This window comes from Delphinapterus leucas, chromosome 4, assembly GCF_059928025.1.
Source record: "Delphinapterus leucas isolate spDelLeu-1000000601 "Yukka" chromosome 4, BTC_Dleu_Yukka2, whole genome shotgun sequence".
Classification (NCBI taxonomy): domain Eukaryota; kingdom Metazoa; phylum Chordata; class Mammalia; order Artiodactyla; family Monodontidae; genus Delphinapterus; species Delphinapterus leucas.
In genome coordinates this window covers 139,812,947-139,825,523 of record NC_143132.1, presented here as the reverse complement: position 1 = coordinate 139,825,523, position 12,577 = coordinate 139,812,947, and the positions used below count along the sequence as shown (strand labels likewise).

General features: G+C 47.4%; 1 protein-coding gene across 9 annotated transcripts in view; it reads right to left on the bottom strand.

Annotated features, from left to right (window-relative positions):
* Positions 1–12,577, bottom strand: part of BTD (biotinidase) — a 62,219-nt gene that overhangs the window by 23,991 nt on the left and 25,651 nt on the right. For 5 of the 9 annotated variants that reach the window (XM_089911167.1, XM_089911166.1, XM_089911170.1 and 2 more), the window contains 2 exons: positions 2,206–6,360; positions 1,840–2,104 (listed from right to left, as the gene is read on the bottom strand). In XM_089911167.1, coding sequence (XP_089767293.1) covers positions 1,840–2,100 — 261 coding nt within the window. In that variant the 5' untranslated portion in view covers positions 2,101–2,104; positions 2,206–6,360. The remainder of the gene's footprint in view (positions 1–1,839; positions 2,105–2,205; positions 6,361–12,577) is intronic. The other 4 variants (XM_022561738.2, XM_022561732.3, XM_022561733.2 and 1 more) reach the window with 2 other exon arrangements.

The window sequence follows — 12,577 nt, the reverse complement described above, 5'->3', positions numbered from 1 at the left end:
GTGACATTTCAGCTGCCTGTGAGCCAACACCTCCGTGCAGAGAACGGACCTGTGTCAGGAGGCGGCCTGCGGGCACGGGCTGGGATGTTTTTACACCGGCTACGGTGCAGACACAAATGAGGTATGTCCCAGAAGCGTGAGTGACGTGAAGGTAACTGATATGCAGGATGTCTGTCAGTGAAGATCCCCAAATAGCCCACCAGGATGAAATTTAATGGCATAAATGTGAGGCTTTGCTCTCGGGTTAAATAAATTAACCTCACAAGTACAGGACAGCCACGGCAGCGTGTGGGTCTGTGTGAAAAGGGCTCAGGGGCTTTGGCTGACAGCAAGCCCCTGATGAACCCACAGCAAGGTGTGGCTGCCAAAAGCTTTCCTTCTGGGGACAACACGTAGGGTGAGAACGGTGGCAGGTTTCCTCCGCCCTGCCCTCGACAAAACCGCGTGCAGCTCAGGGCACAGACGTAACCCGGAAAGTCTTGGGGGACAGGGCTGGAACCGCAACCCTCAGGGAACTGTGGATGGGACTGGAGAGACACAGCCTGGGAGACATGCTGGGGCCGTCCTCAGATCTGGGAAAGATGGCGTGTGTGGGATGGGATTCAGTCTGTTCTGTTTGGCTAGGAGGACAGGACGATGGGTGGCAGTTACAGGGAGGCTGATTGTTGCTCATGGGAAGGAAGCCCTTTCCAGAAGTTCCCACTGTCCTCAAGTGGACAGTGAGTCCTGGGCCACTGGAGGCGTCCAGGGGAAGCTGGACGTCGGGCTGGGAAAAAAAGAGCAGTGTCACCCATCAGAACAGCTGGACCGGGCCTTTAAGCGCCCTTCCAACATCTGTGTGTTACATATATAGGTACTACAGGCTACATTTTAAAAGGTAGCGACGGCCAGTGGTTGTCCAGGCAGTGCTGACCACCCTGAACAGAGACAGGGGCTGTTTGGGCAGGACCTGCAGGCACCACAGGTCTGCCCGCTTAACTCACAGACACAGCCGTTCTGCTCGCAGGAAGCCCGCCTGCTGCCCAGGCAGGGCGGAGCAGGGCTTCCTCAAGCAGCCGGGCAGGTTCCCCCCCCAACCCCTGCCGGGGCTCAAGGCCAGACTGCCCTCCCAGCAGGCCATTTTCCTACAGAGACTTCTGGCTCCCACCCCTCCCCGTCTGCCCCACCCTTCCCAGCAGGAGCGGAAAAGGGGCCGCGCAGGAAGCCTTCACAAAGGCGGCACCGGCGTCCTTTGTCCGCTGGGCTAGGTTCTGTCTGGACTGAGCTCTCAGGCTTCGGGGTCTGGCGCGGGGACCAGAAAGGAGCCCCACGTCATCGGGAGGCAGCAAACACAGCTCTGGGGCCGCTTACTACTTTAGTTATCCTTGAAAGCCTCCGAGAGCATGAGAGGCCGTCGTGCCTGCTGGCTTTCAGATGTTTCTGCACATCTGAATCCACCAGGGAACCTTAAAAAATCCCAGCGCCCCGACGTGCTCCCCAGCTGACTCTGCAGGCGTGGGAGCCGGGCACACACATTTGTTTACAAGCAACCGAGCGATTCTTCTGGCACTGCCACGTGCCTGGCTCTGGGCTTCCCAGGCTGGAGGGGAAGCATCACCTGGGGAATCTTGCTAAAATGTACATTCTGACTCAGCAAGTCTAGGGCGGGCCCCAAATTCTGCACTCCTCCCAGCCCTGGAGGGTCTGATGATGCAGGCCACCCTCTCAGTAGCGGGACTCCAGCCAATGGACTCATTCAGCTCGTCTTTACTGGCTGGGCTGAATTCCCAGAGGGAAACGCAACACCAAGGGCTAATCTGCCCTGCTCTGCAAACAAGCTGACCCGGGAGCGCTTCTTGCCTTTTGGGCTGCGATCGTCACTTGCTGTTCATAGATGTCGAGGTTCTGGTTCATGAGCTCCAAGGCCTGCTTGCGGCTGGTGAGGGCCAGCGGGTTCGGGCTCAGGATGGACCGGTGCTCGTACACGGCAGCCACGTATTGGGCAGCCTGGTGACGCTCAGCCGGGCAGCGCTCCTCGGCCTGGGCCCCCAGGGCAGCCACGCAACAGCCGCAGAGGAGAAGAGCGAGCTGACGGCTGGCTCCAGACATAATGCAGACCATCAATCTAGAACGCAATGGGGCAAGGAGAAAACAGCTGAATCCAGAATCCCACCAAGATTGGGACTTGCGCAGCTGTGATTGATTAATCCCGGCAATCAGACTCACCGGCTGTGATGCTGCAGCTCAAAGAGTTTCAGGTTCCTAATAAGAGGGTATGTGTTTCTCTCCAAACACGCAGCGAGTTACTTTTAAAATGGCTCACTGTGTTAACAGTCTGGTTTTAGAACATTTCCACAACAGACCCAATGTTTGCCACGATTTGCTTCCCCAGCAGGACTCTTCTAGTTGCACACTTCAGATTTAGGCAATAATAACTATTCTAATTATTTTAGATAACTCTGTGACATACTCCACACCCCACCGCCTGCCCTCAGTACACACAAACATACTACAGGTCAGCCATCTATACCAGCTGGGACTGTCATGATCCTAATAATACAGCTCGGCTATCTTAGCCACAGAAACCTGATGGATCACAATTCTCCCTGCCTTTCTTTGGTTAGTGATGAATATAAAGCGTAAGCCTCCCTTTACCCAGCACCACATTCTTTAACTTGGTGCAGAGAAACTGCTGACTTCTACTTAAATGCCAGGTTATGGACAGTCAAAAAGAAGTCTCCCCATCAAAGCATGACTTTTTCCCCCTCCTTGAACTTGAGAATTGCCATTGCACACCATCACCTTCTCAACCTCTGTTTCTGGGACTCCAAAACTCCTGCTCAAAAAAACCATACTCATTTGGAAATAAAATCCCTTTGCAGTAATAAAATGCAACTTTCTAGAAAATAAACTAGAATTTTCTAGAAAGTAAACTCAGCTTTGTAGCTCCTACCGTAAGAGATTAGAAGTAAACTTTCAATGACACTTCTGTGTGCCTTTTTTTCCCAAGAATAGGCATTTTAATTTCTAAAAGTTATGTGTCACTGGGTGTTTTTACACACAGTTCTGCCTTGAAAATTGGCTTGGCCTCCCAGCCACAGTCCCTCCCCAAGCACACAGACTTGCCAGGCAGTGCCAAGGCCAGGCCCCGTGCTCCGTGGAGATGTGCCTGGGCCAACCAATTGCCCAGGAATCCAACTAAATGTCAAGACAGCAGAGACAAATCGAGGAACCACATTGCTGCTCTTTAAAGACAAAATGCCACCCTGCCCAAGTCTGACTCAGAACCCCCGTGTTTGCATTTCAAAACCAGACCCCCCAGGCCGCCACAAATTTCTTTTTCTCTCAAAGTTCCAGAAACAAAAGCAACCATAAGTATTTTCAGCAGCAGACCACGGACGCGGGGTGCTCAGTCAGAATCCTCGCAAACTCAGATACTTCTCAGGGTGAGCAGCGCTCTCCATCCCAACCCCGCCCTGTCTCAAACTGTCACTTCTCTCCTCAGGGAAGAAATGTTCCATCCAAATGCCAGGCTCCAGGGCGTGCTGCCGTCAGTCTGGGGCACTGTAAGCAGTGTTGGAAGATCAGATCAAGAGGCCTTTGAGTGAGCGGCCATGAGCTTTTGAGTAGAAACGGAAGTATAACTGATAAGCTCTCTTATCTGAATTTTGCCTCTGAAGACCAGCAATGAATAATTTTTTTTGAATTTTATTTTTTTTATACAGCAAGTTCTTATTAGGTATCTATTTTATACCTATTAATGTATATATGTCAATCCCAATCTCCCAATTCATCCCCCCCAGCCCCGCTTTCCCCCCTTGGTGTCCATACGTTTGTTCTCTACATCTGTGTCTCTATTTCTGCCCTGCAAACCGGTTCATCTGTACCATTTTTCTAGGTTCCACATATATGCGTTAATATATGGTATTTGTTTCTCTCTTTCTGACTTCCTTCACTCTGTATGACAGTCTCTACGTCCCAGCAGGGAATAATTTTTAAAGTCTCAAAATCGGTTTCCCATTCCAGCTCTGGTTTCAGAATGATGATAATGGGGAGTGGTTTGAGGGGAAAGCTTTCATCTTCAAAGTCAAATTCGCAATATTTCTAAAGTATAAGGTCATGGCCTCACTAAGAGGGGGGAAACAAGGCCGGGTGGTGGGGGGAGCACATGAACCAGGACCCGGTGGGGTTAGGTCAGGAGGTCCTGGAGCTGAAAGCGGCGTTTGCGGGGTCCTCCTTCCTCAGCTGAGAGCTGCATGCCGCTGATGTGGGGACAAAAAACATTCGTTTAAATCTCAGGGACTGGGCTTCCCTGGTGGCGCAGTGGCTGAGAGTCCGCCTGCCAATGCAGGGGACACGAATTCGAGCCCTGGTCTGGGAAGATCTCACATGCCGTGGAGCAACTAAGCCCGTACGCCACAGCTACTGAGCCTGCGTGCCACAACTACTGAAGCCCACGCACAGCAATGAAGACCCAAGGCAGCCATAAATAAATAAAATCTCAGGGCCTTGCAGTCCAGCAAAACAAGGAAATTGCGGAACCAGCAAGATATCCCCTTTCTATTTTGAGAAAATAAATTTAGATTATTTACAAAAAGAGCCTGGTAGGAGAGCCGTGAGTGGCAATCATTTCTGCGTGAACAGAGGTAGGTCAATAATAAGGGGTTATGCAGATTCAGCCAGGTATTCCCCCTTGAAAGAAGCAAGCCTAATGAGGTAGGAGAGAATGAGTCATTAAAATAAAAATAGGCACCACAGTGCACCCTTGCTGAAGAGTGGCGTTCTGGTTCTCCCTCTCTACGTGGCAGGGGCTGTGAAAGGCCTGGATGGCAGCAGCAGGTGCTGGCAGGCGACAGGATGCAAGGGCACAGGTGGCCCGGTGCTGGCTCAGGATGGCGCTCACCGAGTGGCTGAGGGGCCGGGGTCTCCCCGGGAGTCACGAGGTTCTTGGTGATCCAGCAACAGATCCACCTGCTGAGCAGGGCAGGGCCTGGACCATAAACAGAATGGTGGCTGGAGATGTGTGCTCAGTCTGAAAAGCTAGCTTCGAACCTCCTTCCATCGTAGGCATTTGACGGGAGTCTAAAATCCAGGAAGGGCCCAGCGTGAAGGCACCACTGAGGTGACAGTGTGCTCCCACATCCTGCTTCCTGAGCTCCACTGAGGCGGGGGCGGGAGACGGCAGGGCCGGGACCGCGCTCACTTCAACATCCACGTGATACCCGCGGAGGTGCAGGCGTCGGGGACCCAGCGGTGAAGGCGCCTAGCCCTTCAGAGTGGACCCTCCCCATGTATGAGGAAACTGCCACAATCAACACAGATCGTCCCCCTACTCGTGATGGTTCGACTTTACGATGGTGCGAAAGCCATATGCGTTCAGTGGAAACCGTGCTCAGAATTCAGAATGTGGACTTTCCCTGGGGGTCCGGCATGCAGTACGACCCTCTCTCTGATCCTGGGCAGGGCAGCTGCAGCCCCCAGTCACGGGGGTGAGCAACTGATACACTGACAACCATCCAGACCCGCACTCCATTCAGTTCTTCCCTTTCAGTGCAGTATTCCATAAACTCCGTGAAATAGTCAACCCTTTATTATAAACTAGGCCTTGCATTAGAGGGTTCTGCCCACGTGCAGGCTAATGTGAGTGTTCTGAGAACGTGTGAGGTGGGCGGGGCTGAGCTGGGATGTCCGGGAGGCTGCGTGTATCAAATGCATTTTTGACCCATGATATTTTCAACTTACGATGGGTTTATTGGGACATTAACCCCATTGTCATTGCCAACTGACTGCACCTAACGTGTCATTTGGCAATAAGTACGAAGGAGCCATAAAGACGAGGAGGGGGCAGGGAGGGCCTGGCGTGGGTGGAGGTAGGTTTTAGACCTGGACGGGCTCCAGGAGAAGCCGGCGTCCGAAGAAGGTGCGAGAGGAGGCCCGTAGGTGCCGGGGGAAGAGGGTTCCAGGCAGCGGGCTGCTCGCTCTAAAGGCCCGACTGGGAGCTTTCGGGTGGTTCAAGAAGCAGCCAGGAGAGCGGTGGGCTGGGACCAGGGACCAGGGACCACGGAAGGCGGCAGAAAATGAAGTCAGAGGGAGATAACCGGCAGCTCCCACAGCGCCCCACTCTCTTCCAGCCTCATCTCCGTGGAGATCCAGTTAAAGCCTGGGTCAATCAAGACGCTCCTCTGCTCAGAATTCCCCGCTGCCTGCAGAGTGAGAGCTGAGCCAGGAAATCATTGCTGGGGTGGGGACAGCACTGCTGGAGTGACATCTTCATGCAAAAGCATCCTGGTCTTCTCACCGCCCTACAGAAGCCTCTGCTTCTCAGTTCATAAAGAAACATGCTCCCTTGACACTAATCCTGGTCAGGAGGGTTCTTATGATCTATGAGGAAAAAAAATCAAAGTCTTAAATTACATGGAAATCTGTTTTGTGGAAATTTGGTAACATGTCAATCACTAGATATTTTTACACACAAGGAACTTTTGTTTTCCATCTTGCTAAATGAGTCACCTTGAAAATTAGCTGTGTTTCCTTCCTAGCCATGCTATTACAATAGTGTCTTTTGCAATAAAATGAAAGGATTATTATGAAGGTATTCTTAATAAGATAATTTCAGAGGCAGGTATATACACTTAAAATTTTATATATAGACATACTGATCATTTTAATAAAAGATCTTGTCACTCTTGTGAAGGAGAATGACAGCCCCATGATTGGGAAGTTGGCAGAGGAAATGTCATATCCTGTGGAACAAAGCTGAGGGACCAGCTAAGTCATTATGAGCGAGCACAGTATACACTTCTACGTGTATCTGACAGGATGCCATGAAAAATACTGTTAAGTTCCAAACAGTTCTAAACCCATTCTCATGAGTTTTGTGATTTCCTTGTCTAAATCCTTTTACATAAGCAGGAGAAATGCTCATCTGCATCTAACTTACATAATCTGAATTTAAAGAAACCCCAAAGAGACCTTCATTTCCCAGAAAGCCTCTTGTTCTCTGCCTCTGTGCCTAGTGACCTGGTCCATGACCAGCCCTGGAACAATGTAAAACCCCACAGTGTTGTAGCTTGAACAGCTTCGTGCAAACCATCCACCACCAAGACTCTGATGCCTCAGGGGTGTGTGTCAGGTGGCAACTGAGTGAGGGTGATGCTGAGGTTCAAGGCTGAACTTACATGAAACAGTGAGTAAATTACCAGGAACTCCTGGCTGAACTGGTAAATTGTCATTTTTCTTTTAAAAACATTCCAGGGGCTTCCCTGGTGGCCCAGTGGTTGAGAGTCCGCCTGCCAATGCAGGGGACATGGGTTCAAGCCCTGGTCTGGGAAGATCCCATATGCCATGGAGCAACTGGGCCCGTGAGCCACAGCTACTGAGCCTGCGCGTCTGGAACCTGTGCTCTGCAACAAGAGAGGCCACGATAGTGCTAGGCCCATGCACCGCGATGAAGAGTGGCCCCCGCTTGCCACAACTAGAGAAAGCCCTCGCACAGAAACGAAGGCCCAACACAGCCATAAATAAATAAATAAAGCAAACTGTCAACAAGTAAAAATAAACACTATTATAAAACATTCCAGCTGTTACCTCCAAAAAGCGAGTGACATTAACTAAAGTGTAACCGTGGACCAGGCCTTGGACTGGGGCCCCTTTCTGGTGACGGGAGTAATTTCTCTTAGAACACCGAATGAGCAATCGTGGCACTTGAACCTAAATATGTCACCTTTCTTTTCCTCAAATGGGAAATCACCTTCATTATTTAAGACAAAACTTCCCCCTGAAATGCACAGGTGTTTAATGGAAGAAGTCTCTTTTCTTCACTTTGTTGTGCAGACAGAAAAGAGCGCCCACGAGACTCTGCTCCAAAGAAGAGACCCCTCCAGGTCCGCTACTGCCACCCTGTGGGCCAACGGAGTACCACTTACCCACGTGGGGATTTGCGCTGAAGTGCCGCAAGAGTGGGTCATTCTTAAGAAGTAAATGGATGCTTTTTCCTCCTTTCCATTCCTAACACTTTATCTATCTCTTTTTTCCCCACCTAACTCTTTTACAGTGAAAAAACTAGACAACATTTGACTTTCCAAGATTTGGGTCTCATGAAAGCTATTTTTTTATTTGCCATGTTCCTAGGACCTATTTCATCTTCTATATTCACAGGTTCTAAATTTGCTGTGATTTCTTACAGCAGTACACCCCATAGATGTGAGTGGGTGTGCAAAGCAATGCAACCCATCCATAGATGCACAGCGCTCTTCACAGGGAAATCTAGTTGAGGTAAAGGATCCAAAGGGACAAATGTTTACATGGCTGCCACGTTGCATTTTATGTTACATGTTAATGTTTTCAAACCACTTTAACATCCACTGCTTGATTTTATCTTCCTGTCACATAAAGCAATGGAAGCAGATGGTAAAATTCCATTTTCATGAAGAGGGAATCCTCCAGGACTAGTTAGTGGTGAGAACAGAATGGAAAGCAACTCTCCTGTCTCCTGGTCCAACCCTCCCAGTACATGTTCAAGATGGGGGTAATTTATCAGTCAGACCTTCAAAGACCACTGTGGTGTCTTCATTGCAGCTGCAGCAGAATTCAACAGAAATTCAAAGTACCCTCACAAGGGAGAGACTGGTTGGTCAGACCAGAGCAGTGGTTCTCAAATGGGGATGCTGACGCTGAGGCACCTGAAAGGCTTGAACATGCAGTTCCCTGGACCCCTTGCCCAGAAGTTTTCACTCCGCAGACCTAGGGTAGGGCCCTAGAATATGCATTTTCTAATGAGTTCCCAGGTGATGGTGGTGCTGATACTCCTGGCCTGGGGTCACCTGCAGAGCCACTGGGCTGGAGGGTAAAGGCAGGTACATTCTGACACTATCTTCCCCTCACCTCAAAGAACGACATGAGTCAGAACCATCACCTTTATTTCCCAGGTGCTTCTCCAACAAAAGGGCTGAGAGAATGTGGGCAGATTTCAAAGTGCTCCCACCACATTAGTGGAAATGACCAGCAAAGTATTTAAATACTCAAACTGGGGGGAAAAAAGTCCCCAAAACAATCTGGTCCAGGTCGGTTAAAGGATTAAGTGCTTGTCTTTGCCTTGACAGGAACATCACTGTAGAACCAGGTTGTTACTGGTTTTCATTTGTTTAAATAAGGTTCCTGATTTTAAAAGACTCGAACAGGGGTAAGAGATAGATATTCCATTAGGTAATTACATAAGATGAATAAAGAAATATGTAGGAATTAAATGAATAAGTAAATAATGTATAATATATTTATAAATTTAAATAAATTTTAATTTAAAAATTTTAACATAATTATTTATAAATATAATTATACATTTATAGGTAATCTGAAAAATCTTCCAATTATATTCTGCAGAAGTGTATCAGATTTCTTCTCAAAAGCTTATCTGGGGCTTCCCTGGTGGCGCAGTGGTTGGGAGTCTGCCTGCCGATGCAGGGGACGCAGGTTTGTGTCCCGGTCCAGGAGGATCCCGCGTGCTGCGGAGCAGCTGGGCCCGTGAGCCATGGCCGCTGAGCCTGCACGTCCTGAGCCTGTGCCCCACAACGGGAGAGGCCACAACAGTGAGAGACCCGCATACCACAAAAAAAAAAAAAAAAAAAGCCCTTGGGAAATTTCTCCCCCATTTCTTTGTTGGACTACCTTCAATTAGAGTCATCAGAAGAAGCACCTTCTAGGGAATGAGGACCTGAAGACTGGACATGGAGAAACACAATCAGCACATGGAAAATATGATGCCCTAGAACCACAGGTCAAATTTTTCAGGGAAGATGTGCTCAGAAGTGGGGGCAATGCAAAGGTTCTTTGTGAATTAAATGTATGGTGGATAAAACATCTCTAAGGGCATGGTGGGCCAAACATCACGACACCACGTCCCATCACCTCTGTGCTCTTGTCTGCCAGTGCTCGGGACTGAAACACCCAGATCACAGGACCAGCAAGATGGTGAGGATGCCCTGCATGCAGAGTGTGGAGGACAATGGAATGGGTATTAGAGCCAGGAAACCGTGGTCCCCAAGTCAAAAGAACAATCCCTAATAGGATAGTCTGGAAACACTGAGAATGAATAATAGTAGGAAGAGTAAAAGAAACAACAAAAAAATCTAAGGTAAAACACAGCACTAGAGAAAACATGCCAAAGGCCACCTTCTCCTATGGAGGGTCCAGGAAGTATCTGCTGGGGAGAGGCACAGTCAAGCTCACCAAGAGAGAAACAGCAAAAGGCAGGCAAATGGGTCCAGATGCTGTCCCTCTGAGTACCTGTGGAGGATGCTCTCGACACAAGCATGGTGGCAAGCTGTAGGTGACCCGCAGTGCAGTTAGAGGGCAGCACATGATCAAGAATGAGAGTGACCTTAGCCCTACTCACAAACGTGGCCGACTCCACGCAGGGCATGGTAAATGGCAGAGAAATGGTCAGTATCTCTGCTTTCGCCTCTCTTCCTAGAGGCACTGAGCATTTTTGTTTTCTTCTGCTTTGGACAGACTGGTAATTATTTGTGTGCCTTACTGGTAGTTCTCTGTATGCCACCACACTCAGAACAACAAGAGGAAAAGTTTGATTGAATAAGTGATATTGGGATAACTGAACAACAATTTGGAAATAAGATTAAACACCTTACACCATATACAAAAACAAACTCAAAATCAGGAGTTACATGTTGAATGTTAGGAAAACTAGAATAAATTATAATTGGCTATCAAGGGTTTGATGAAACAACTTTCTAAAATCTGAAGCAGTTAAAATAATAGAAGAAACAGATTGATAAATTAAAATTTACATGCAAAATATAAACATCAAGATAACACTTATAAATAGGCAATAAACAAGAACAGATTTAAAGAAGAAAACAAATCATAAACAAACACTTTGAAAAACTCAACTTACATACAAAATAAACATTAACTTGTACTATTTTAAAATATTAAATTTGGAAAAAAATAAACTAGTAAAGTGATAATAATAGTACTTTCTTATTGGGAAAAAAGTTTAATAATTCATATTATAAATCACAAACAGTATTCTTCTGGGACTTTATCTTAGGAAGTCATTTAAAAAAGAAAAAAGTCAGTTGAAATGACAGCATACTATGGAAGTAAAGAACATGGGCTTTTGAGTTTTAAAATGTCTGATTTGAAATCCTGGATCTGGGAATTCCCTGGTGGTCCAGTGGTTAGGACCCCACACTTCCACCGCAGGGGACACGGGTTTGATCCCCGGTTGGGGAAGTAAGATTCTTCATGTCGTGTGGCGCAGCCAAAAAAAAAAAAGTAAATCCTGGCTCTGATACTTACTCATTATATAAGCTCGGATAAGTTATTTAACACAAAGAAGCTTCAACTTCTTCAACTACAAACTGGAAGTGAAAATACCTGATGTAAAGCACTTAATGTTTAATAAGTGGATGCTAGCTAAAATTGAAGAATAAGTCCCAGTAGATGAAAGCTGGAAACAAACAATATCTAACATCCAATATGAAGAAAGCTATGAAAATATATACAAACCAGGTGAAATATTAAGTAAAAATTTTAAAGATAGCTATGCTCAACAAACATTGTGAAAACTTTTCTCTGTTTACAGTGGTAATAGCGAAGTAAAACATGCATACATGTGAACAAAGACTGGAAAAGAATGTGAATAACTGAAAACATGACAGGTCATCTTATGGAGATTTAAAATGTTTTCTTAATGTCACACTGTTTTTCTACTAAATGAAAAACATAAGGAAAAAAATAAACAGTTGAGACTTCTGGTTTCCAGTCTGGCATATAAGGAGCTTGGAAGCAGCCATTCTATGTTAACAAGTAAAAATGTGAACAAACTGAAAACCAACAGCTCTTCTTATATGTTAACAAGTAAAAATGTGAACACACTGAAAACCAACTGCTCTTCTTAGATACATCTGAGAACTGAGACCACAGGGCAAACTGCTGCCTCCAAAATTTAGAGAGACAGACAGGTGAATACAAAAAATCACAACCTAACTGAGTAGAAACCTGTGAGCAGAAACCTCAGTGGAGCCAGTACCAGTACAGGAAAAGCTAAACTGTAACTGACCAGTTGCTGGAGGCTCAGGGTGGACAGGTCCAAGAGTGAAGAACTTCGGGGGAGCCCGGCTTTGGCAGGGTGTGCCCACAGTTCTGAGTTCTTCCTCTAGGAGCTGTACCCGGTCCTCGCAGTGCAGCTGGAGATAATCTCTGCGGCTAGAAAGAGCGGAAAAGCAGCCAGAGTGCACTGTTCCTCAGGAGGCCTGCCCTCAAAAGAAACTGTTTTAGCACAGTGAACCTATTGGGGCTTTATAGAACCTAAACGACCTAGGGGGAGGGAGACACCCAACTCCAGCCCCCTCTAGCCATCCTGTCCCACCAGAGAGGTGGGCTAGACTGGGCAGCGTGAACTTGTCAAGTTCACTAAAAGATAGACCACAGGACAAAAGAGCACTTCTCACTTTCCACACCTGGCCAGCACCACTAAATGCCTATTTATTACAGTTCCTCTACCCAGTACCTCATGTCTCATATCCAGCTTTCAAAAAAGAATTACTAGGCATACTAGAAGGCAAAAAAAAAAAAAATT